Here is a 26491-nt window from a genome sequence, read left to right as displayed (position 1 = left end):
ACTACACCCTGATATCCTGTCCATGAAAACAACAGATTGCTATTAATTGATGCAGAAAAGATGCATATATGAGTTTTGACACATAGGCGTGTGTGTTTGTGTGTGTGTGTGTGTGTGTGTGTGTGTATCTTATGTTAGAAGGACAGAACCCATACATCTTTTTAAAATTTTATTAAACACTGGGAAGCAAAGGCATTTTTCAATCATTTCATTCACTTTGCAGCTAAACACGGGTTGTTTCACAGATCAGTAAATATGAGTGTGTGTCATTATCCTTCAATTCTGGCTCAAAAGGTTGTGAGTTTGAGTTTGGACCCGGCTTGATTGAACCAAAGAGGACTGTCGGCCCGCGCTCCACTGAGTTACATTCTGATCGGTTGTCGTTCATCATTAAGGTTCACATGAGAATGTCCTTCAAATCAAAGATCGATCACGGACAACAGGATTGAATTGTATCAGAGATGCTGATCTGACATGCACCAGTGTATTGCTCATGATTTATGCATTAATCAAAAACTCAATGTACTGTATTTTAAACCACACACATCATGGTTATAACACAGGACACCTCAGGTTCAGGGCTGGGAGAAGCGTTGTGCTACTAGTCTGAGATGCTTCTGCTCATCCAAAGGTAAAAAAAATCCCCAAATACAAAGTTTCCTCAAATAATGAATGAAAGGCAAGTAGACAAAGAAATAAGGAGTAAATCTCTGGCTTGTGAATGGAGATAATCCTTATTTACATACAAAGTCAAATGGGATGTAGGAGGGAACGCTGCTGAGAGGGAAACATGGCCACACAGGATGACGACCATGAAAGAGCAACAACATAATTGTAGGTGAGAGAGTGTGTGTTTGTCTTTCACGTGACCCTACAACATCCTGGCAATGCGTTTGGGGTTTACCCCGCCTCTTGCCCACAGCCTGGCTGGCATAGACTCCAGGAACACCCGTGAGCCGCAGGGCAGAAAAACAAGCAGCTGAAGACAAAACCTTTGGAGTCCCAAATATGTTTGGAACAGACATTCCTAATAAGAGTCTTTACACTGACGTACAGTACAGGTTTAATAAAATGGCCAATGTCCAGTCATACACCTGCACAAAGGTGTGACTGAGTGTTTGTTGAAGGCAGTTTCATCAGCAGCATCTGCCTTTGAAAGTAAATACTGTTCTCTTCATGTTACTGTGAGGAAGCAGAGATGAGAGCACGTCTGAATCTCTTGATGAACACGTCTGATGGTAACTGATGGCAGGCTGCTGCTCTGATTGGACTAGAGGAGGTGCAGTTTGATACTCAGGTGTCTGTAAACCCATGACTTGTTCATTTGAGGAGGGGGGGTGGCCACTGGAATAACAAAACTCTGAGTTATCATTGATCCAAACCCTGATATGCTCGTCTCGCCGTCCTTCTGTTGGGTCTCTGTTTCACAGACTTGTGGTGACTCTTGTGGTGAACCACTCCACCAGTACCGTCACACACACACACACACACCCTCATCAATAGGGTGTGAACGAGCGGAGCTCCGCGTCACTGTAACCCGGTGTCATCGGTGGGGGCTGAGCACCGGCGTCGCCCTGTTCCCCGTCTGTGGTGAACCTCTCGCACGGCCAGGATGCGCGTGAGCATGCTCTGCAGGGTGGCATCCTCTAACGGCTGAGAGGTGAACCAATGGGAGCTGTTGAGGATTGGAAAGCGCCATGCGGTCACTACGGTAACAACACATTCTTATTGACATTCAAACTTCCTAAACAACCACACAGCATCGTATCCCAGCAGATTCATCCACCACCGTGTTTCTTTAGCGTTGGGGGACCAACCTGTGCGTGTGGACGTCCTGTTCCGGCTGAAGGTAAAACACGTCCGTTCTCTCCCTCACCGATTCTTGGCTAATGGAGAGCAAAAAGGGCAAAAAAGAAGCAACATTTTTTTAATTAATAGCACTTTCGCCTCCAATTCAGCGATCTTGACTCGCCGTCTCACCATCTAGAGAGGTAGAACTCGTAGAGTCGGACGGGACAGTGCAGAGGGTTTTTGATGTTTTCGCGCATCTCCAGGTCTCTCTCTGCGTCCGGCCTTTTTCTTAATCGCTCTGAGGTCAAAACAGACAAAACTATTCCCAAACAACAGAATTTGTTTAGAGACCAACGTTTCAGAATATTTCTTTTGGATTCAAATGAACCTGATATTTCGTATTACATGTGGACAGTTTTAATGCTGATCATGTCATCATATCAATTCTCAACGTAAAGTAATTTTCACGCGCTTCCCTGGTTCGACGACACCCACCGGTTTCGTGCGGCTCGGCGGTGCTGCTGCGGTATCGGAGGTAGTGAACCGTGCCGACTCCTTTACAGGGTTTGGAGCATCGGGTGAAGTTGCTGAAGGAGAGGCGTTGGTGTTGTGCGAGCGTGGTGAAGTGAAAGTTCTTGGTGCAGAAGAAAAGCAGCGTGTTGAGCAGGACTATTGGGGAGTAGGCGCCGAGCTGCTTGCACTCCCACAGGTAGGACTCCACGACGCGGGAGGGAACGACGCCGCCTTGAGGGACCAGAGGAAGCAGAGAGACGTCAGGAAGGGACGCCACATGGTTCGTATTTCATTGACTGGGAACCAGTTCGACAGGCCGCCACGCCTTTCAGCCCACGTTTAACGTACTGGGAGAACAGGATGTCACTGAACCCTGGTAGATAAAGATCATACTTGACACGGTCAGGGCGGGACGGTGACGCTGTCGCCTCACGGCAAAAACTTTTCGGATTCTTTTTCGTGTGGAGTTGGTATGTTCTCCTCGTGTGCGCGTGGGTTCTTCACCACAAACACGCAACTTTTGTGGTGAAGTTGCAGATTTTCCGTCGGCTCCAACACTCAGCAGAGCAGGAAAACAAAATGTTTGGGTGGCAACTTGCTTTGGGTGTGTTTCTATGGCAACAATTTTTCACACGGAGTGTTTTGATGCACGGATTAGGCATTTTTGAACCCTAGGGATCAATGTTTGTTTCTCTGTTCTAACGTAAATCCTTTTAATTTGTCAGGTTATTAAACCCACAGAACTCCATCAATCAAGGATCAAACTATCAATCAATAAAGAAAAATAACATCAGACACAAGTTAGGACGTTAACTTTGTTCACAATGTTTGTGTCAGAGTGGAAAAGGGCTGAATTACTGCATTATGGGAAATGTAGTTTTGCACAAAGCACACTTTTTACCTGTTTAGTTTGAGGCACTCTGACCTTTTATGCTCTCGTGGGCCACATAAAATGATGTGAAGGGCCACATTTGGCCCCCAGGGCCATGATTTTTACACATGTGGTTTAGAGGAATCATAGGTCCTCAGCACCATTCACTTTCATTTTCAAAAAGCGATGTGGAATGTTACTCATGAAAAGAAAAGTACATCTCAAGGAGTACCCAGAACACGTTGATGCAAAAATACTAGAGTTTTAAAGCTCTAGTTATGATAAATAAGTAGCAATGATAAATTAATCAAACACTTGATCGATCGTACCGGTGGGCAGCATCGGTTCCCAGAGTTGCAGCATCCCAGAGATCTCTGTTGCAAACTGACTGTACAGCGAATCAGTGAAGATGTTCTCTATGCGTCCCTTCATGAAAAGGTGCTGCAGGGAGGGAGATAGAGAGATAGTCATCAACAAGAAACGCCACAGACTCAGTGTGTGTGTGTGTGTGTGTGTGTGTGTGTGTACCTGCTGTATCCCCAAACACAGGTAGAAGATGCTGTCTGGACTGTAGGGCTCTCCGCTGGGACGCCTCACTTCCCTGATGAAGCGAGACAGAGCAAAGCTCAGCTCAGCAGAGTCACACTGAAGGATGTCCTCCTTTATATCGACTGGAACCACGACACACAGACAGGGTGAGATCATCAGGGGGGGGTCACAGGAACCTGAAGATGAGCAACAGGAAGGGGGCTCACCTTCGTTCAGTTCTTTGTTCCGTTGTTGGACCCAGCTCCTCCAGGCTGTGACCCCGTAGAGGTGGTTCACTTTGGGGGGGTCTGGAATCCCCACTGCACTCCTGCTGGATGGAGTACCCCGCCCCCGGCCCTGGATCGACACAAACGCAACAGAGACAAGGTAAAATATGAAAAAGTTTTCACATCTGAGGGTGTATCAGGAACAAAAGATCATTTATCCCACATTAGAAATTTAAGATTTAAAAAATTAATTTATCTGGAAAGATGAAAAATCATTTATTATATTCATTAAGTAGAGTTATATAATGATTTAGTCTCTCTATATATACAACAACACAATATTTGACACAGTAAAGAGTCCGTCGTAACTAAACAGTCATGGTTTTCTTTTTGTTTCTTCTTTAGCTCCTTGGGGGGGGGGGTGTGGACTAACGTATGGAGTGTCAACTAGTAGCTGCAGAAGTTTACACACACACACACACACACACACACACACACACACACACACACACACACACACACACACACACACACACACACACACACGTGTTACTACTGAACTTATAAACATAAACTGAACAATTTTTCTTTTTTAAAATCTGTATGAATTTAATTAACTTCAGTCAAGCTGCAGCAACTTTTGCTAAATCTGCTCATCCTTTAAAAGAGCAGCATCAAGGTCGTTGCAGGTCTCACACCTTCACAGGAATACACTTCCTGTAGGTGTAGAGCAAAGGCTCTACATACTGTTGTCTTCAATATTACTGTCTCATTCCTTACATTACTTACATTCACCTTTTAATTAATTCCTAACATGTGTGGAATTATACGTAGACCTGTTCCATCCTGTTTCCAGCTCTCTGCTCCCACCTGCTTGTTGGCTCTAAAAACATTAAGGAACCACAGCCCCACACAACCCCCCCTACACTCACTGTTGGGGCATCTTTAGTAAGATGTGCAAATGAATGTGTGTAATATTTACGTACAGTATTTTCTGCACTATAAGGTGCAGCTGATTATAAGGCACACCTACAATGGTCTATTCTCAAAAAAAATAAAATTAAAAAATGTAAAAAATTATATAACTATATATACAATCTTTATAAATGTGTGTATATATATATATATATATATATATATATATATATATATATATATATATATACATATATATATATATATATACACACATATATATATATAAATGAAAAGGCACACTGGATTATAAGGCGTACTGTCGCCTTATAATGAGGAAAATACTGTAAGTGACTTTGATCAGAAGCTGATAGAAGTCATCTTCATACCCGTTTCCGGCCTGGGAAACCTTCTCTCGGTCTCTTTACTCCTCGCTGCGGAAATTCTGCAAAAACACACAAACATTAGTGAATGAATATCAGTGTGTGTTTGTTGTTGAGCAGGTTTTCCATTCAACCCGGTCGGCGAATAATTCTGGCTCCAAGAAAGATGAAAGAAATGTACTTTATTAATTCCCCTTTGGGGGAATTTATTTTTTCACTCTTGGTTGCTGTGTATTTTTTCAATATCCATACAGTTTATGTGTGTACAGACCCCTAAACACACACACACACACACACACACACACACACACACACACACACACACACACACACACACACACACACACACACATTCCTATCTTACTTTTCAACGGATCTGATTGGTCACCAGGTGGGATATCGGTCTCCAGGTCCATCACTGAGGAGGAGGGCAGCTGCTCCATGCTGGTGGGTGGTGGATCACTCCACGTCGTGCTCTGCTCTGATTGGGCGTCCACATGGGGGGGGTCCGTGGACTCTGGGCTCACAGGAAGTGGCGGCGCAACTGGTGCTGCTTCTTGCGTCTCCTGTTCATGGACATTGGGGGTGACCTCATCCGTCTTCACACCCCCACACTGAGGACTGTGTTCTGTCACAGGCAGAAAAACAAACAGATGTGACATTTGTGTCATCGCACTAATAACCTTACCAACTTCAACATGATTGGAAATACAGTAGACACACCAGGGAGTATATTCTCGTCGTATTCCTTCAGTGATCATTACAGATAAATACTGAAGTAACAATGAACGTCCACCAACCCTCACCGGCACTTGACATGAGCTCATTCGTCTGTATTTCCTTCTCTTCAGCCAAACACTCTGATTGGACAACCACATCTTTCATATCTTTGTTCTGTGGTGGTATCACGAGGGGCACTGGCACCTGAAAACAGAGAAAAAAAAGGCGTCAATATTTGATCATATCCTCATGAATTGACAGAATTTCTACGGTAATGGGACGTACAGCTAAGGGGACGGTGAAGGGGACGGGTGTGTGGTGGGAGTACATCTTCATAGGCACTGGGATGAAGACTGGAACTGGGACAGGCACCATTACAACCTTCACCTTCTCCTCTGCTGAGGAACGAACTGGAGAACGAGCTGGACAAGAAGAGAGAGACAGGGAAGAAGATCAATACATAAGAAACAAAGAGAAACATCTTTTAAATGATTAGATTGGAATATTTATTCACTAATGACTTTCAAAATGAGAGATTTGAGTCAAAACCAGCTGTTCACAAAAAAGCTGGTTCATAGAAACTACAGGAGGAAATCATAAAAGGAATATTAATGTCAATCTCAATAAAATATCAAGTCCATTTTAGTGTTTGAGTAAACTTAAAGTTTAGGAAACTATTTCATTCTCATAAAACATTCATAAAAATAAGTTAAGAACTATTTAGTGTGATATTTATTGTGACTGAAAAGCCACACAAGAACCAATCAATCACACATTACATTTATTGTTCTAACCATGCTGTTTATACTGACCTCTATCTCATACACATGTTAATTATTAATATGAAAAAAAAAAAATTTCTGGACACATCCAATGTTTCCAGGTTTCTGAAGTTACACCAGATCAGAATGCATTTAGAAAACAAAAAAAATCTATTATTTAAGTATGAGTGATGGATATCAGACAGTAGAGCAATAATCAATGACTAATGTTTTGTTCATGTAGCTTCACGACAATTTCATACCAACACGTTGTGTATGTCAGAGCAAAGTCGAACATTCTGCGAACATAAAGTTACAGATTTACAAGTTGAATTAGATAACCGTCACTGAATTTATGTTTTTGATGCACACTTGAATCTCTTATCACTATTAATCATTCAATCTATAACGCTTTAGTGGAAACGGCCTTCTGACATCACATCACGATTCCTCAGATCCTGGAGTCGAAGCGATCAGACAGCAGAGGTTCACGTTTGTGAAAACACACCGCGATTCATTGATGGAGCTCATCACTGACCCTGACACAGATGTTAGTGTGTGTGTGTGTGTGTGTGTGTGTGTGTGGTGAAACAGCTGCGTCAGTCCTCTCTGGCTGCGTAGAGCTCGTCCCAGTTGTACACATGAACTCAAATTCACTTGAAATATCACTCTTGATCCTGCGCCTATTTGTGATCACACTGAAGGAACCGAGAACTAATCAAAAACAAACGACGTTTTACTCCAAAGTTAAATTTATTGATGCTTTTCTTTTAACAAAACATGAACATTTGTATTCAGGCGTTAACAGTCTTAAACAAAATGCAACATTTCACATCCATTACCTTGTGATAACACACCCGTGGACAACAACATGTGAACACAACTCATCATGGGAAGAACAACGAACAAATGAACACACATGTAAAAATGAGCCTTACAAACGTAAAACTGGGCTGCGATCGACTCAAATGTCCACCAACATGACGATGACTTGTTTCACATCCGAGGAAGGAAACTCACACCTTTAGCTTGTTTTCAATTCACACCAGAACGTAGTGCAACAGCAGAAAGAAACACAAGCAATGGCTTTAACACTAATCCAGTATTTCAGTCAAGGAAGCTCACCTAGCAGCACATTTTCCAATTGAAGTATTTCAAACTAAATTACTGTCAACAACGACTTTGGTTTCAACTTCAAAAAACCTCCAAAAAATGCAAGTTAAGATCTTAACATCGTTCAGTCGTGACCAGCTGTCGTCCTTTGTCCCCGATTCACAACAGGGAACGACTTCCGTGTCGGTGGATCAGCAGGCTGTGGAGAGGAAAAGTTGGGTGACACACTCGACCCTCTTAAGAAGTCAGATGAATTTAACTTGAAATCAGCAAAGATGCAGAAGTAGTTATTTGCACATGCTGCAAAAAAATCCCAAAAATGTTCAACATACCATATAGAATAAACAAAGCTGTTGTTATTTCATGTTGCATTGTGATATTAACCGTCAGGGACCTATTAAAACGGCTATACACATTACCTGATCGGGTCACAAAAAGGCCGTCTCATAAAAGTGTAAAAAAACCCAGTAATATTATTTTTTCTTTCAATGCATCAGATCTTTTCCATTACTTCAGACCTATCCATAGATATAAAGTTTATCATATATTTTTTATTATTATATTTGTTTATATGGGATTTGCCATTAGAACCTTATTTTTTTTCCAATGGGAAAAAAAACAAAATATGGAATATTTCCAAAACTTGGTGCAGTTTAACAGACTTTACAACTATTGGATGAATGTAGAGACACGTTTTTGCAGGTGTGTAAACACAGACAGTGGGTCGGTGTCTGGGTTGTGGGGTGATTGTGGAGTTATTGTGGGGGCAGTGTCTTGCTGCAGACAATGAAGATCAGGTTTTATAATAACATGTCAGCATTATTGTACATAGCACTGTATACATATATAAATATATAATATAAAGTGTGCCCCCGTTCTTTACGGTTAATGCGTTCAAGGAACTACTCGCGAATCACGAATCACGCTTTATAGCGACAAACTATTTATCTTATTATTTACATAAACGTTTATGAACCCCCCCATACTGATATTAAACCACCTTCTATCTGTATTACCTTTCCCCACGCTCTGATAGACTGCTTAAAGCACTTTTGTGTCTCACGAAAGTCCGAGACATATGAAAAATATGTGGTTATAATCGGACTCAACCGGATAATTTTTGACCATTGTAGGTATTGTGTGTACACAGTGAAAATCTGCTGCTGTATACACTTCCAATGACAGGCATTAAGGAATTTAGAAAATCTTAAAAAATTAAATAATCAATAAATTTTAGAAAATAATGATGAAAGAAAATTACTGGCAAAATGTCAGCCTTTTAACTGACTGATTTACTGGGAGAGAAATGCATAAAAGCAACAAAAAAGTCCCTTTTGGGCCCAAACAGTTCCCAAGGGTTAAGTATGTTGAGTGTGTTGTGCTGTGTCGCGTTGGTCTGCAGGCTCACCTTGTGGTTCTGGTTCAGGAAATGTTCTGTAGATCAGTCTGGTGTGGTAGAGTTCAAAACAGGGCACTGCACACAGGCTGGGCTCTCCTGGACACGTCTTACAGTAAAACGACGTCTGACTCCTGAGCGTCTCGCTCGTCTGCTGACCGTCGTCCCGCTCACGGGGCTCCTCCCCCTCGTTCTCATCATGTGACTTAACTCCATCGTTCCTCTCTGGCTTTTCTGTCTTCTGCATCTTCTTCTGATGCTCCTCTTCCTCCGTTCTTTTCCTCTTGTGATGCGAACACACCCTGCAGTCAGACTCGACATCCCTCTTTCCCAGGAAATGGCGTCCGCTCAGGCGCGCTGGCACACCTTTGCACGCTGGAGATTCTTGACGAACTTTTGCTGAAGGCTCTGGGGACGTGGATGCGTCCACTGTGGACCGGCCAGCTTGCATGGAGCTATCTACCAGAGTTGGTGCACTTATTGAAACAGCTGGTTGTGAACACCGAATAATTGGATGAACCAGAAGAAAATAAATGCATTAGATGGCGCGTAACAGAGACACACACGGCGAGAAGGCGCATGGTTACTTCTGTCAGGGCTACTTCAACAAGATATTAATTAAATGATTGTTAAAACACTGATAAATAAAATTTTAGTATGGATAAAAACTGACAAAAACAAAACATTACACAAAAATATAATATTAGACTTATTTGTGTCTTCCTGTACTGCAAAAGCTGTGTATTTTATGAGATCATTATTAGCCCAATGCATCAACATTCTTCTTCCAAAAAGCACTGCATTAAACTGTCTTTGTTTTTCTGACAGTTTCTTATTTTAACTGTAATTGGTTCATCTGATTTGTGTGACGTGAACATTTTAAAAACTGAGTTCCTACAAGAGGAGCCATAATACTAAACAACCGACTGTGGTTTTGAAGGGTCAATGACACGAGATGTGTCGGAATGTTTTCTCCAGACACGGAGCAGGACTGAAGATTCAGCGTCAGCCGATTGACGTTAACACTGAACAAAAAAACTAACTGGATTACAGTTTTTTCCGCACTATAAGGCGCATCTTAAAGCTTTTAACTTTCTCAAAAACTGACAGTGCGCCTTATACAGGCAAACCTCGGTTTCCGACCACAATTCGTTCCTGAAGGCTGTTTGAATAGCGATTTGTTTGAATTCCAAATACATTTTTCCCATTACAAAGAATGTAAATGGTCTTAATCCGTTCCAAGATGCTAGAAAACTACCTTTTTTCAACATAATACACATCTATTTTCTGCCGCTGTATCAGTGTACTGTATGTTATTTCATAATGTCATTTATATATCAAATTGTATATTCATAAAACATATCAAAGACATGTAAAAGAAAGAAGCAAACACGAGAAAGGAAGAAAAAAAACATGGACGTAATCAGGTTAGCCTGAGGTACGAGTTACCGTCATTTTTTGGATAGAAGTTTACGGTACCGTAACTCGTACCAGAGGCAACGGAACGCAAATTAAGTGAAAAATTATTGAATACAGTAAACTTAAATAAAAAACACATTACAGTTAAAGCATAAGAGCAATAAAGATGAGAATTTTTACCTTTGCGGTGGTGAGCAGTTGGCATACGTGAATGTTGGAGAGGGAGAGGAGGATGGATGTTACTGCGTTTGTTTGGCGTTCGACTTCCAAATTTTTTTCGACTTCTAAGTCAAAAAAATTCAGAATTTTTTGGTCGAATTCCGATTTGTCCGATGTCCAAAGCGTTTGAAAACCAAGGCTTGCTTGTATATGAAAACAGTTTTGAAAATGGGTCGTTCGTTGAAGGTGCGCCTTGTAATCCAGAGCGCCTTATAGTGCGGAAAATACTGTAAACGCTCTGCTGTGTCGAGAATCATTCTAATACTTCATCCCTTGATGTTTCAAATGTCTCTGAGTTACTTTCTGTAACTATAATCCCCTGAGTATTTTCAGTATGTAAGCTAGCAGACGACACACAGTCCTGCTCTGCAGTCAATCTGTGTCTTGTTTGAAACAGAACTCCAACAAACGGGTTTTTTTTGTAGCTACCTGCTGGTTCTGTGGAAGGTTCCGACAGCTGGCAAAAGCTCTCCTGATCCATCGTGAAGGGACGACACAGAACCGACTTGTTCTTCATTTGGCGTTTACGCGACACAGGCACTCGCATGGCATCGGTTTGAGTACTGGCCTGGACACACACGTGAACAACAAGACGGGAAAGGTGAACGATGAAGATCGGAGCGGGTTCACAGTCAGTCAAAACGCTGCTAATGCTATTCCTCACCAAACCACATCGATTCAGACACACTGGTGCTACGGTTTTTCACAATTTAGCAGTTTTAAGTCATGTTCTGCAGTTATACACAGGAAAAATACACACAGACATAAAACATACATGGTCTAGGTTCTTGCCGTCAATGCTGGACGTCGGCAGTGCTCCTGCAAAAGAGAAACACAACATAACCACCAACAATCCAGAGTGAGGAACGAACCGTTTAATCCCGTATGAGATGGTGTTAAACCAGACCAGTAAAATCTTTCTTTAGGTTAAATGTGTGAGGCAGGAGATGACATCTGTGTGTGTGTGTGTGTGTGTGTGTGTGAACTGACCGGTCAGAGCAGTGTCTGCAGACACGCTGGGCTGAGCGGCTGAACCGCTGGCCAGCGACACCACGTCAGCGATGACGGGGTTCATCTTAGACGAGTGGTTGGGCTGCAGCAGAGCTGGAAGACCACAGAAACACTCATGTTGGGGCGCTGCTTTCTGGTTTTACACCCAATTGAACATCACTCACAAAACATCACATTCGTCTGACATGAAGCTCGGGTGCCATGTTATATTATATTTATTATGGCTTATTATAAACACAAAGTTCTGTCGCATCACACGCAAGGTCGTGTCCTAAAAGTTGATGGAGATCATAATTAGACTAAATAAGACTATGAAGAAATATACATGGAATTATGCTGTAAAAAAAAAAAGATTAACAACTCTGAATATGTTTTATATCTGAGATTCCTCAAAGTAACCCCCCCTTTGCTCGGATAACAGCTGCACAAACCCGTGAACTTCTATTGATGACCAGCAGCTCAGACTAGCGCCCAGATAGACGCCACATAGAGTTCTGGCAGCAGACACATCTGTACATCAACTATTCAGAGGAGACTGAGAGAATCGGACCTTTGGTCTACACCCACAGGGCTGAACAAGAACGGTTCAATTTCAACCTTTTTTAATTTGAACAACTATTGTTTAGAGTCCATGAAAATCAAAAATCTGGTATTTCAAACTACGCAGATTCTCCACAGAGTTCAGGTCGGGGGAGCTGCCTGGTAAATCAGGAACAGCAAAACCGGTTCCTGGTAGTTTCTGATACCAAGTCCTGCTGGAAAAGGAAATAATCATCTCCATAAAGCTGGTGAGCAGACAGAAGGACCCAGTGGACCAACATGAACCTCAACCATCACTGACAGTGGAATCAGTAGGACTTTGGACCAGTTCTTCTTCTCCTTCTTCTCCAGGTGAGACGCTTCTGATGTTAACTCTGGTTTTTGAGAGGTTTGACACCAGGAATGAGACACTCTTGGTCCATTTCCTGGTCACGTGTGTGAGTGTGTGTGTGTGTGTGTGTGTGTGTGTGTGTGTGGAGGCTCCTTGATGTTCTTGAATCAGCCTTGCTTGACAATCTTCTCAAAGCTGCAGTCATTCCTGCCGCTTGTGAATCTTTTCCAGCCGTATTTGATCCTTCCAATCTTCTCTCCTTTAATATACAGGTACTCTGAAGTCACACTCTGAGAACATCCAGCCCTTCATCTACACACATTTGAGAGCAAAGCATCCAGCAGAAGAAGGTCCACCAATCATTAGTTTGATTTATCAGTAGAAGAATTAAAAACGATGGAAGACATGCAGAAGTTCTGATGCTACATTTAATCGTCCTTTACTGGACGTTTTCTATTCCTGGGGAAACGGTTGTCCTCCCACAGTTTGAGGGGAATTTGCTGTGGTTGGGGTCTACTTTCTGATAGTTGTTAACATACATTATAACTAGCATGTAAACATGGCTGAAGCACGAACGAGCACACGGTGTAGAGAAGTGCTGACCGTTACCGTATGGTGTTTGTGGGGCCGTCCCAGTACCGTTACTGCTGCTATGCTGGCTCATCTCGAAATGCAGGCAGCAGTAATGTATCAGGCAGAGCAGGTTGCAGAAGTTACGGACGGAACCCAAACACTGCAGCTTCTCCGTCAAGTAGCCCTGCTTCCGACAGCCGTCACACCGGCCCATCTGGACGGGACGAGGTGGGGGGAGGGAAAGAAAGAACATTTAGAGACAGAGAAAGACGACGATCACACAACCACTCTGACATCAGTCTCCTCACCCCGTAGTAGAGTACGGTGTACTGGGACATGCAGTGAGGCCGACAAAACTCCTCCATTCTGCCTCCATAGTGACTGTGCAGCATCTTCTGGCTGCTCCCAGAGCAGTAGGTGCAGGGGCGCCAGGCGTGATCCTTGTTCCGTCTCGTCAGCTCGTGTCTGAAGAGAACCTTACAGTCTGGAACACAAAGTGATTGGGCCATGATGTCACCTGAGTCAGAGTACCGCAAAGCACACGTCAATGCTGTCGTCGGCAGTGTTGGCAGATGAACTCACTCTCACTACAGAAGAGGAGGTCCTGCTGGTTGTAGTTGATGGTATCAAAGAGGATTTTCTCCTGTTTGCAGAACTCACACACCACCAGCACGTTCTTCTGGGTTTTGTAGTTCTCACAACAGACTCTGCTGCAGAACATGGAAATACGACCCTGAAGGAAACGACAACCAAATCAGATCGGCGTTAAAGTCACCGCCGGCGGCGCCGGTGAAGGAGTGTATCCACGCTCCTCACCTGGTGACTGAACAGCACCGGCTTCATGCTGAACTGTTTGTTGCACAGGTGACAAGTCAGTCTGGAAGAGCTGACGGGGCGGGCCTCTGCTGCTTTCAGCAGCTGACCACCGGGGGCTTTGAGAGGGGCTTGCCCTGGGGTGGAGGGGGAGGACATGGCTGAGCAGGGAGGCACCAGCGGGGGCACTGAGGTGTGACTGGGGTGGTGACCCTGGTAGGGGACTGAAGATGGATAGTTCTGAGGGATGGGGGGAACGGAGCTGGCTCCGGCAAAAGGACCCGGTCTGGGGGCGTCTTTGGGGGAGGATTCCCTGAAAGTCAGGGCTCCGTTGATCAGGTCGGGCTGAGAGCTGTGAGCAGACTTCTGGGAGGACAAAAAGACCCAATAACACGACCAATCAAATAAAAAAAGCAAGTTGCAGACCAACATTTATAGATATGAGACGCTTTACCCTGAACATGGTAACACAGTCAAGGGAGCAGAAGTTCCGGATGGTTCCATCCACCATGGCCAGATGGTACTGAGGAACGGCCGACAGCTTGCAGTGGCTGCAGGGGAACGCAGTACCTGTAGCACCAATAGAAAATGAAAGCATCCGATTGGTCGGCATGTGAATTAATAATGGTCACACTTTCCCTGACCGGAGGCTCAAACAGAGTCCTACCACTGAGGATGTGATGTCCCGGTCGGCTCTGCTCCACACAGTCGGGCGTACAGTACAGCTGAACTTTGCCCTTCTGATCTCGCTCCATGACGGTGGAGGACACTAGAGTCATCTTGTGGCAGTGGGCACACTCGACCATCTTTCTGCAGGTCTGGAGGAAGAAACAAAATGAAGTCTTTAAGAGCTCTGATCCATTTGACTGAATTGTGGATACAATATTTTCCGCACTATAAGACACACATAAAGGCCTTTAATTTTCTCAATTTCTTATAATCCAATGCGCCTTAAATGTGAAAACGTTTTAAAATAGAGCATTCATTGAAGATGAGTTCTCAGATGTGTTTTATAATTCAGTGCGCCTTATGTATGAGTTTTTTTTTTTAAATAGACCATTCATTGGAGGTGCGCCTTATAATCCAGTGCGCCTTATAGTGTGGAAAATACTGTAACTTAAATCATGTTGCCATGCGGAGCCACTGATATGTATAAAACATACAAGAACTGTTCATCCTACACACTAGAATACAAACACTATAGACACTTCACTCTACCCATGCCTAAGTAGGCCTGTTTATTTATGCCTTTCTATTTGTATATTCTTGATGGGTTATTTACTACTCTTTGTATTTGGTGTTGGTACTACTGTACTTTCTAAAACCCTGTAAAGCCCAAATTATCAAATAATTGACAGAAAATTTGAATTCTTTGAAACTGGAGCCTTTATTGGTCCTTCTGAACAACCAACTTTCTTTCTTTTTTTTTTTCCAAATATCAATTTCCATATAGAAGTTTCAATTTGTATCATATTTGATACACCGGGTAAGAAAGCTCAAAGAATCTTTTTCTTGAACAAAACTAAAACATAATAAAACACAAACAAATCCAACAAATTGCTAATTCCAAACATAGAAAGTGCTACTACAATGCAGCAATGAGAAAATCGACCCATGGAACTGGCAGTAATTTTGACTCATCCTGCTGCTCACAACCTTTTTATCTTGCATGGTGGTAGGCTTGAAAATAGTTTCTGTCCTTGTTCAGACAAAGATGCATTCTGCATTTCTCACAGTACACATGGGCAAAGTGGCCGACGCAGTGCTTGCATCTCTGTCGGGTTTCCCATGTCGGGAAATGATCAAGGCCTGCAGCCCAGGCAGGGGTTTCTGCCTGGGCTGCCGTTTCTCCAGGTCTCTTCTGTAGCAGATCCATGCATTGATTAGCGTCACTGTAACGGCGTGCCACCAAGTGTAGATGAACCATCTTCAGGATCTGAAACTGAACTTGTACAGTGAAGATAGCATATCAAGAAGGTCACCGCCTCCCATCAACCTGTTGTACGTGTCAACGATGGCTGGTCTGGGAACCATTCTGTAGGTTTTGGCTTCCCGATCCCAACGTTTCACACTGCCCAGTGGTTCAATACCAACAAAAGAAGAGAGCAGGTTCACAGCTTTGTTGTCATACCATCTCACGATGGTGTTGTCTTCCTGGTTTACTCTGAAATCCAGAGACCCTCTTCTCTTTGTCTTCAGGTCTTTCTCATCCATCAGTTGGCAGTACTTCACCCTGTTCATTCGGACTGTGCCTACGTAGTAGATTCCTCTTTGTTTCAAGTGCTCCACCAATGGAACTGATGTAAAGAAGTTGTCAGCAAAAACTTTGTGATTTTTTCCTGCTGGAAGGTTTGATGTCATTTTCAGGACAACATCACCTGTAGCACCAACATCTGATTTTCTCCCCCTTGGCACACGTCAAAGTCATAGAGATAGCCACTTTGCCCGGCACGTCCCCACAACTTGAACCCCCACTTGTGAGGTTTTCCTGGCATGTAGCACCGTAGATGTGATTTTCCTTTGAAAGGCACCGTGATTTCGTCAACAGCGTGACATTCTTCAGGAGGAATGCAAAGAAAGCGTTGGCGTAGTTTCTCTAACCACGGCCTGAGTTTCCACACTTTATCTTTTTTTGCATCCTCAGACACATTTAGGTGGTCCTGAAAATGAATCAGCGTCACCAAATTCAGGAATCGATCCCGTGACATCACATCACAAAGTGGGGGGGACCATGTCTCCATCTCCCAGTAAGCTCGTACATTGGGCATCTGTACTAACTCCATGTGCATGTAAATACCCAGAAATATCTCAATTTCCTGGGCATTTGTGTTCACTGACTTTCCATGTTTCTGCACACTGTACAAGTTTGTTTCTTCTGCAATTGTCCCGCAGCATTTCCTCAGTCACAAAATCTTTGAAATACTTCTATGGCGTCCAGTCAAGCCTCTCCTCAGAGTCTTCCTCAACACATTCCACAAACTCAACCGATGGAGGTTCAAACTGTTTTCTTTTCCACTGATACTCCTTCCTTTTCATTTTGCCCCTTGCTGACTGCTTTGGTGTTGTGTCCTCTTGTGGGGGGCTTTCATCATCATCACTGCTATCTGGGTTTTCCCCGATCCTTGCAGTAGGAGTCCATTCCTCCTCCTCCTCCTCATCTTCCCCTAGCCGCTCCATGTCACTTGAATTCCCATCCATAATCCACTCCAGTGCATCTTCAACACTGTATTTTTTTACCATCTAAAAACACACATGCACAAAAAAAACAGATTATAGCGTATTTTTTTTCTTTGGTCAGTTTTTAGTGAAAATCAGTAAGCAAAAGAAAGTTAATAGTAATCGTGCCATCCCAATTCCTAACTAGTCATCAACCATCATGATACAGCAAGTTGTATATCTAATTTTTTGTTCTAAATTTTATGAAATTATGTAATTCAAATATTTAGTTTACTTGATAAATAAAAATACTTAATGTTTCTTGATGTTATGTATAATCCATGGAATGCAATAAAATGACCATTGACTGATTTAGAGTTGTATGACCGTATATACCTGCTGTATCAAAGTTGATACGTCATTTTCAACACGGTTTTACTAAAACAGAAATGATGAAATTTTCAGTAATTTCAAATTGCATCAACCCAGTAACTATTCCTATTGATGTTTCACAAAAAAAAAAAAATTCTTACCTTAAACTTTTCAAAACTGGCAAATTTCTTCTTCAAACCACCCGTGTCTCATTCCTTAGTCATGGCGATCTTGTAGCATCACTGGAACCCCATCTAGTGAGTTAATTACTGCCCCCCTGGTGGATTATCCGTGCATTGCATGTACCTAATTGTATACATCAGGTTTTTCAGGGGAAATAAATTGTCACACTGCTCATGTGGAGGGCTCAAAAACTCATGTATCATATATGATACGTTTGGCGGTGCTTTCTGTGTGCTTTTTCTGTGTACTCACTGTGCTGTGTGTAGTGCGACAGAGAAATTAATTTCCCTGACGGAACAATAAAGTTCTACTAGACTCTCTCTACTCTAGAAGCAGTAGTATTTTAACATGTACCTGTTTGTAGGTGCCGATACAGGTGGGACTGCAGAAGTTGAGCTGAGACCGGTCGATGGTGAGCGTCTGACAGGAGCCAGAGCTGCTGCTGCAGTAAAGCCCACATCCTTCACAGCAGTTCATGGCCAACTGACGCATCTTCCTCCACGTGAGAAAACAGGCGTTACTACAAAGTCTGTGCAGACGGCCTTGATGGGTGACTTCATGCTCAATCAGCTGTAGAGACAACACATGGAAAGCCAATATAAAGTTTTCGTATCAAACAGACCAAAATCTGTTTCTGCTGTAAAAACAGAAATGTGATTTTTTTTCCTCACCCTGTTGGAGACTTTACAAACACTACAAACGGGTTTCTCCGCCAGTCGCTCTGCTGGTTTCTCATACGGTTTCTCAGGCTTCCTTTCTTGTCGTTTGTCAGTCCATTTATCAGGAAGCTTATCGATTTGTTTCTTCTTGTGTCTGAAGACGGACAGACAGAACTGGCCGCAGAAGTACATGTAGCTGTTGTCCTCTGCTGGAATCGTGACCATGTCCCTCGGCTGAACGATCTCCCTTAAAAACAAAAGCACTAGAAGTTAAGAGCAGACAATCACAGGACGTTAGAGCAAACAATACAGACAAACGAACATATCTCCTGTAAAATGTATACAAATTTCAAACATGGATATGCTTTAAATCATCTAGAAAATACAGTGGTACCTCTACTGACGAATGTCTCTACTTTTGAAATTTTCTACTTACGAAATTTCTCAGCAGGAAAATATTGCCTCTAGTTACGAAAGAAATTTTGATTTACGAAAGGTAAATGCAGTATGTGCTGATACTCGCAGCTCCCACAGGTTCCTGAACGCAACATTGTCATAGCTGCTCTGCCATTGGCTATTACCTAGCATCCTGGTATCCCATTGGCTAAGACGGACCTCTGTGTGGAGCTAGATAGGTGTCTATGCAACGTCCTCGTCATTCAACCCTCGACCCATGAGGTGTTCTGGTAGTTTCATGTAAATATATTAACTTTTAGAGTATTCACTATGGACCCCAAGAAAGTGACGGAGAAAAGAGGAAAAGAAAAGACGAAGAAAAGAGTTTTTTTGTCCGTACAAACAAATCAAGAGATGATAGAAAAGCCTGAAAAAGGGATGCGTTTGGTTGATCTCTCCAAAGAATATGGCCGTAATGCATCTACAATCACCACGTTATTAAAACAAAAGGAAGTTTACGGAGTTTAAGGCATCGCGTGGGTGGTTGGAGAAGTTCAGAAGGAGGACTGGAATTCACTCTGTTGTTCATGGTGGGGCAAGAGGGCATGAACCAAAGAGGGTAAAAAACAATGGGGACAGCAGTTAAAAGGTAAATGACCGTCATTATTATTCTTTACTCTATTATTTGTTTTTTACGTTATGCACAACTCTCATTTATTGTGTAATAATCTAATCGTAACATGTATTTGTTACATGTTTTGATCCATTTTTATGTTTTATAAAACATTTATGTCGGAATTTTTGGGGGGCTTGGAACGGATTAGGGCATTTGCATGGAAAACGCGTCTCCACTTACATAATTTTCTACTAATGAAATTTCTTCCAGAACCAATTAATTTTGTAAGTAGAGGTACCGCTGTATAACTAAAAGTTGTGCTTTTCAGCAAAAGTTAAAATAACAACTTTAAGCTTTCCATTTTTTTGGTGTACGTTTCTACACGTTTAACGGTTGCAAAACCAATTCATGTATTTAGCTAAAAAAAACCTCATAGTGGGAAACATTAGAGCTAGCTTCCTGTTAGCAGACCGTACCTGTTGCACTGGAAACACGATCGGTTCTTGGCTGGGGGCAGGTGGCCGGTCAGACACACGGTGGAGCAGAACAGCTGAGTAGAACCTTTTCTTTGGAATGCTGTTTGGCCTTTCAACAGAACCTTCAAGAAACACAACAATTAAAACTGAATCGTAACATTGATAATGCGTATCAGATAAATGACAAATAGCATGCTGGAAAAAAGATGAATAGTAACTACAAATCACACTTTTGGCATCACTGATGGTAGTTTTTCAAAAATGAGCAGCACTGAGTACCTTACAGCAGCCGCTGCAGCGAACACTACCAGGTACGGGGGGTGGAGGTGGGCGTGGGGGGACTTGTGTCAGAGCCGGCAGTGCACTTTGGATTGGAAACGGAGGCGGTCTGACGGGGAAGGGAGCCACGGTTTGCAGGACTGCACCTCTACTTGGTATAAAAATGGTGGCTGGGGGGGCGACGGGGACTGCTGCTGGCACTGAAGTAGAGAAGAGAGAGGTTACTGCACACTTGGTTTTCAACAGGACCGCCCAAGCATAGAAAATGTTGCGTTAGAGTTAGGGTTCGGGCTGCTGATGCTTCCGTAACACTGTAATCCAGCTAACAAATAAAAATGTTCCCTTCCTCTCTTTTCACTCTCTTTACTGGTGAACCTGAAGTGGAGCTTCACAAGCCAAATGGGAATACCCCTGATGCTAATCTGTAGACGTATTTCCTGCTCTATAAAGAAACATTTTAGAAGTGCCGTTGAAGATTTTAAAACAAGGGATGGAAGAAGAAGATAAATTTTAATGTATGTGCAGACGTTGATTTCAGTGCTGTACTGCAGGTAAGACTAGCGTCAATTTACTGCACAAACCAATCAGCTCTAAGCAACTGGCCTTCTCTGATTATATTCTTTATTTGGCTGGTTTTCATCTTGCATATGTGAATGCATTAGCAACAATGCTGTCAGAGACTGCAACATCCCGCAACACCCCTGAATTCAAAATTTTACACTGACCTACTTTTATAATGGTTGCAGCAATAAATTTCATATTGGACTATCGAGTAGTTGGCTTTTCACCAAAGTGAAGGTCATCATCACATTTTTGTGCCTCTGTCTTCCCGAAAAAGTTTTTTGCTTTTTGTTTTGTGATTATATCTCATCAGGTTTCAGAGATGTGTACCTAAAAAGGTATAAAAGTGAAAATATGACCTTGACCTAGTTTTCTCAAGGTCAAGGTCATCTCATTTTCATTCCCTTTGCTGCCCGAGTAATGTGCCTTTTGTTTCATCTTTCTACCTGCAACGGTTGTGAAGACATTTGGTGGACTAACGGACGGACAAGCCCTCTCTACTACCATCATGGTCAAACTTTATGATAAATCCAACTCAATCTGTCCATTTTACTCAGCAACACGTAAACTGTTTATGCAAGCGTGTTGGGGCAGAGACAGGAAGAACTTTCTGCAGGCTGTGAAACCGCTACGATCAACACATTAGAGTTTTATGAAAGCCTCAGCCTTTTAGAAAAGGAAGGATGAAGTCCATGAAAAGAGACACGACCAACGTGAAGGACACTAAATTTGATCTCTGACAGTAAAATGAGAGAAATGTTACAATTATCAATGGGATGGACTCACTGGTTGGGGCTGCAAAGGTATTTCCTCCACCTACAGAGAACACAGAGCTGATCCTTAACTCTTCCTGAAATAGAAGCAGGGAAAGTAATCAGATTTCTTTCAGCTTCTTCTTCTAGTTACTCTAATAGCTAGAAGATAAACTGAGTTTATCTTCCCACACCGACCTCTTGATGCTCCAGCTCTTCTTTTATCTGTCTGATGGAGCTCTGAGGCAGTAGAGCTGCGTCGTAGCCCTCGTCGATGGGTTCATCTTTAATATTGATCGGAGAAATCGGAGCAGCTTCTGACTTCTGAAACAACAAATTATTCAAAAATCATCCACAGAAGGAAAAGCAGTAAAATGAATTTACTTGACAATCAGTCCAAATTGCACACCTCTCCCTCCTGGCTGTCTTCTGTCTCCTCCGCCTGGTTCAGGACCCCCCCTGACAGAAAGGTAGTGCAGAAAAAGTTTCATCAAAGCGTCGCACTCGAGAGTTTAAAATGACACAAGCCATGTGCAAACTGTGAATGAAATAATGAACAAATAAAACGACAATGACGAATAATTCAACAGCATCCCTGAAAGAGTTTTTCATGGGAATTGAACTTTAGGCAGCGCAGAAACAGCTATGATGCAGCCAGCTGACACCAACTGATGTTTTCATATCAATATTTCAACTAGACCAAGACTAAAATACCAACGAGTTAAATCAAGATAAAACATGATGGACACAGAAAAACAAACATTTTCATTACCCATAAATTGCTCTCCCGTTAAAAATGCCTCCACCAGAAATTCTACCTACCGTTACTTGGCTTGTTACCAGCTGATTTTGGCTATTTGTGATTCTTGCAATATTGTAAGCAACAATTATGTTTAAGTTTGAGAGTAAAATGCCTGAAGACAGATTACAGCACTGCCATGCAGTCATCAGAATCTTTGCCTTGACGGCTGAAGCGGCGCCCTGCTTTGCTGGTTCAGGGGACAGTCTTGGTACCACAGCCCCACGCAGCTGCCTCGGCAAGGGCGGCACCGAACACGGACCGTTCAGATTCCGTGACCCCCCAACATGCCTGGAACCTGTCCAAGGCCCATCAGCGAGCCCCTAACACATTCCACCACCACCAACCCAGGGAATACATGTGAACTACTGACTTACATGTTACAGTAAGAAATTGTCATCTGACAAAAACATGTTTTGAAAGTGATGGCGACATCCCAGTGTGCTTGTGTCTAATTTGAGGGTACAGTGATCCCTCGTTACTCGAGGTTAATGCGTTCCAGGAACCACCCTCAAAAATGAATTCCGCAATATAGCAACAAACTATTTATTTTATTATTTATGGCACTTTAAACATTTATAAACCCTCCCCACACAGATATTAAACCACCTTATCTGTATTACCTTTTCCCACACTGTTATAGGCTGTTTTAAGCACTTTTGTGTCTCACAGAAATCTACTGCGTTTTGTGAGTCTCGGAATGCAGCGCACTTCTGGATGCCGTCAGCCAATAGGATGCGCATACGGTATCACGTGACTACCTACTAAAAATCAACGATGAGGTGAATCCGCATGCGTTGATGCGCGAATGGTCGTGTAGCACTAAAGAACCCGCGAGGTCCTTCAATATTAAAATGCTCAACAAAACCACAAAAACCAGAGGGATACTTTGAGCTATCCAACAACATTTAGTTAACAGTGACTGACAGACAAGACGGTCAATATCTAAGCCAGACCGGGTCATAGATTAACTTTTAGACAGCAGAATGAATTGTCCTGGTATTTCAGGGCCCTTCACAGTGGATAGACACCTGATGTATGTCATTGGTGGAAAACATTGCCCTTCAGAATGGGTTAAATTCTGACACATGCAGCCTCACCTTGGCTGTTGTCAGGTGTGTGTTCCCGGGAGGAGTGAGAGGTGTTACTAGATCCGCAGCTCACTTCCCTTTCTTGCTCCTCCTCCTCTCTCGGCGGACAGGTAAATGCATCGCACTGAGGTCCTTTGTCCCCCGGTCCTGGTTGGTTTTCTTTCCCACTTGTTTCACCTATATTAGCGTCCTCTAGGCTGCCCATCGGCAGGGCAAAGTGCCAGTCTTCATCATCTTCCAGGCCATCTACTGCATCATCAAATGCTGCCCCTCCACTTCGTCCCGTTCCTCTTCCTGGTCCTCCTTCATTGGTTTCCGTAGTAAACAAGGAATGTTGGTCAGAGGAAGTGGAAGAAATGAGAGGAAAGGATGCTTCTCCAGTTCCCTCTTCCATCTTTTCTTCTTGTCTGCTGCCACTGCTTTCTTCATCCACCTGTTGGTGTTCCCCTTGGCCTGACAGTTTGTCTGTTCCCTTTGTGTCGTCATGGCCACCGCTTTTGGAAGAGGCTGCAGAGCCTTGAGAAGATTCAGCAAAGTCTCCAAGTCCCATCACCTCATCAAATACTCTGGACAGACGCTCCTCGTGCTGCAAGGGGGAAGAAGGTTGATTGCAAAGGTTTTAATGGGGATTATTCATGTCTTAAACTCAGGTGTACAAAACAATGATTTGTTAGAAATCTCTATTTCATTTCTTACCATAAAGTTTATGATGTCATTATCCTGTATTTTTAGTCTGCAATAATTAACTGGACGTAACCGATGTTCTGTAGATACACAGAACACATTTTATTTGAATAAATTTTGTGTTGACATTGGGTCATTTTCTGAAAAATCAATTACCCAGACCTTCAGAACTTATGTGTTTGTTTGGTTTTTTTTCAAAAGTAGTACATTTATTGAAGCGATGCAAAACTGGTTATGTTGCAGTTTTTAAATAGAGCTAAGGTGCATTTTTATTCATTTAAATGTCACGAGGTCATGACGTTTTGAGAAGTAATATGTTCATGTAAATGTTAATATTTGGGGTACATGGGGAAGGTCAACATAAAGTATTTTTTGAGCCCTTGTAACTTAATATAAGTTATACCTGGAGGACATTTCTGTGAAATATGAATATATTTGAGATTAAACAACTGAAGACAAATCAATTTTACATTGATCCCGAGGACTGCAATGTAAGGCAAATTTTCTGATTTGTTAAATGTGATTTTTTTTTTCTTAAGTAAAATTACTGTAACATCAACTCACATTTAGAATCTTTAAAAGAAACAGATGGTTAGCAGCCAAAATGCTCAAAAATAGCAGCACATTTAATTTAAAAACTCATCTGGTGGCAGGGTTAGTTAGGTTGGTAAAGTTTGCTGGGTTCTTGATGAAACAACCAACCAACAAAGGACAGATCCCGTCTCAAAAAGCCAAAATGCAAAAAATCAGATCTTTCGTGTTATAAATTGTTGGTGGTATGATGGTCACCACATGGTGACACACGGATGAAGTCTCCTCCAAAATGCTTTTTCCTCCCCATTTAATTATGAAAAAACAGGTAAAACTTCCAGGGTATCCTTACATGGGATGAAAAACACACTTTAAGTGTGGATGTTGCTATGGAAACAATATTGTATCCCCACGATGTCATTGCTCAACCTGACGTCTCATTGTGGAATCTATTGTGACAGAAAAGATAGAAAAATAGTTTGACTGCAGGTTTTAAGGCAAAACCCTGAGGGAATGTCATCCCTGACAATGTGACGTGACTTTCTATACATAATAAAACATGAGGAGATACAACAAAACACAACAGTGATGAGAAACCATCCTGTTAACAGTTACATGAAATAAATCCCTCCTTGACATGAAGCATCTCTGTTCACATCCACGGGGGCTGAAGGCCTCATTTTGTCTCCATCAATTACACCAGGAGGGCATTTAAATTCAACATATTTTCATGTTTGCAAATGAACACAAACTTGCACACAGAACATCCAGTGGAGACAGTTTCAGAGTTGTTTTCATCTAAGATGGAACTCCAAGGAGTCGTCAGACGACATCTGTAATCTAACCTACACTTTTTGTTTTGTTTCCTCCCGGATGAAGGGCTTTGAGAAAACAACAATTAGTGTCACCAGTTCACCGGTGAGGTAACAAACACTACCGGAGCTCACCGGCAGACTTTATTCTGAGTGTGTTGATGAGTGTTTTCTTGGATATTTAATGATTTAACTGTTAAACATTTGGTGACGTGACAAAATGCATCAATGCAGAGAAGCAGTGCGTTACAAGGCTGTAAGCTAGCTAGCGTTAGCTTGAATATGTATCCCGACCGGAAGCTGGCCAACAAAAACTAAATGCCACACAGTACGACTTAACAGTGGGTTTAGTTTGCTCCCGGAACACTCCTTTGAATATATTCTATGTGTGTTACCGTTACCTTTAATCTTTTCAGTCTGAATTCCTCTGAATCCGCCATGTTTTATTATGCTGCAGGAGCCGCGCTTCCGAACACCCACCCACTGCCGTGCTGCGTTCAAGAGCACTCAGAAATCAGGTGACTAGGTTGTGACTGAATGTGAATCTGAACCCACAAGTTGCATGTCTGATTATCCACGGAGCCTGAATCCACCACCGCTATTTCACCATGTGTCCGATGGATGATGTGTACCGTATTGTGCATTTGCCTTTGTCTCCGAAAATATTGACGAAAGTTTTGTTTTACTTTGAAAAGAATCTTTTTTTTCTTCTTCTTCTGAAAACACACACAGAATTGAAAGCATTCTCCAAATACTTCAGACATCGAAAAAAAGGCACTGAAATTAGAAAGTTTTACGTGAGTTAACAAAGTTAGAAGATGCCTGAGGAATGGAGGAGAAGGTGCTGGTGCCCATTTCTAAGAACTAGGGAGATGCAGAATTGTGGCAACTACAGAGGAATAAAGCTGATTAAGATTAAATCTACTTTATTTGTCCACGCGTGGGGAAATTATCTTGACACTCTTCACTCTTTTTGCATGTGGTTACAGTCTTTTGTTAG

The 26491-nt window shown here is 42.5% G+C and overlaps 1 protein-coding gene across 8 annotated transcripts; it reads right to left on the bottom strand.

The window, feature by feature from the left end:
• Window positions 1–156: 156 nt before the first annotated feature.
• si:ch211-266o15.1 (zinc finger MYM-type protein 4) lies at window positions 157–25990 on the bottom strand. 8 transcript variants are annotated; one of them, XM_068338635.1, is made up of 30 exons: window positions 25893–25990; window positions 23474–24050; window positions 21984–22033; window positions 21773–21898; window positions 21609–21672; window positions 20262–20461; window positions 19983–20104; window positions 18507–18741; window positions 18190–18405; window positions 14792–14942; window positions 14579–14694; window positions 14128–14490; window positions 13894–14044; window positions 13620–13795; window positions 13342–13525; window positions 11847–11960; window positions 11632–11675; window positions 11286–11424; window positions 9231–9707; window positions 6234–6370; window positions 6029–6152; window positions 5593–5856; window positions 5235–5290; window positions 3931–4060; window positions 3704–3846; window positions 3505–3616; window positions 2287–2535; window positions 1981–2110; window positions 1818–1886; window positions 157–1675 (listed from the first exon to the last, which is right to left on the bottom strand). In XM_068338635.1, exons 1-30 carry the CDS (start codon window positions 25929–25931, stop codon window positions 1528–1530), a joined length of 5106 nt encoding a protein of 1701 aa, XP_068194736.1. In that variant the 5' UTR covers window positions 25932–25990; the 3' UTR covers window positions 157–1527. The 8 variants fall into 8 exon arrangements, 7 of the variants coding, with proteins under 7 accessions (XP_068194736.1, XP_068194741.1, XP_068194738.1 ...); XM_068338640.1 differs by having other exon boundaries at window positions 1981–2089; XM_068338637.1 differs by having other exon boundaries at window positions 6035–6152.
• Window positions 25991–26491: the final 501 nt, after the last annotated feature.

Source organism: Antennarius striatus, chromosome 17, assembly GCF_040054535.1.
Source record: "Antennarius striatus isolate MH-2024 chromosome 17, ASM4005453v1, whole genome shotgun sequence".
NCBI classification, from domain to species: domain Eukaryota; kingdom Metazoa; phylum Chordata; class Actinopteri; order Lophiiformes; family Antennariidae; genus Antennarius; species Antennarius striatus.
Note: the sequence above shows the minus strand (reverse complement) of the source record. Positions and strands in the feature narration are given on the sequence as shown.

Coding starts and splice junctions, on each gene's coding strand:
- si:ch211-266o15.1 (XM_068338635.1), bottom strand. CDS start 25,931: ATGGCGGATTCAGAGGAATTCAGACTGAAAAGATTAAAG. Junction 2,536..3,504: donor GGAACCGATGCTGCCCACCG/GTACGATCGATC, acceptor TGGTCCCTCAAG/GCGGCGTCGTTCCCTCCCGC. Junction 1,676..1,817: donor CAGGACGTCCACACGCACAG/GTTGGTCCCCCA, acceptor AATCCTCAACAG/CTCCCATTGGTTCACCTCTC.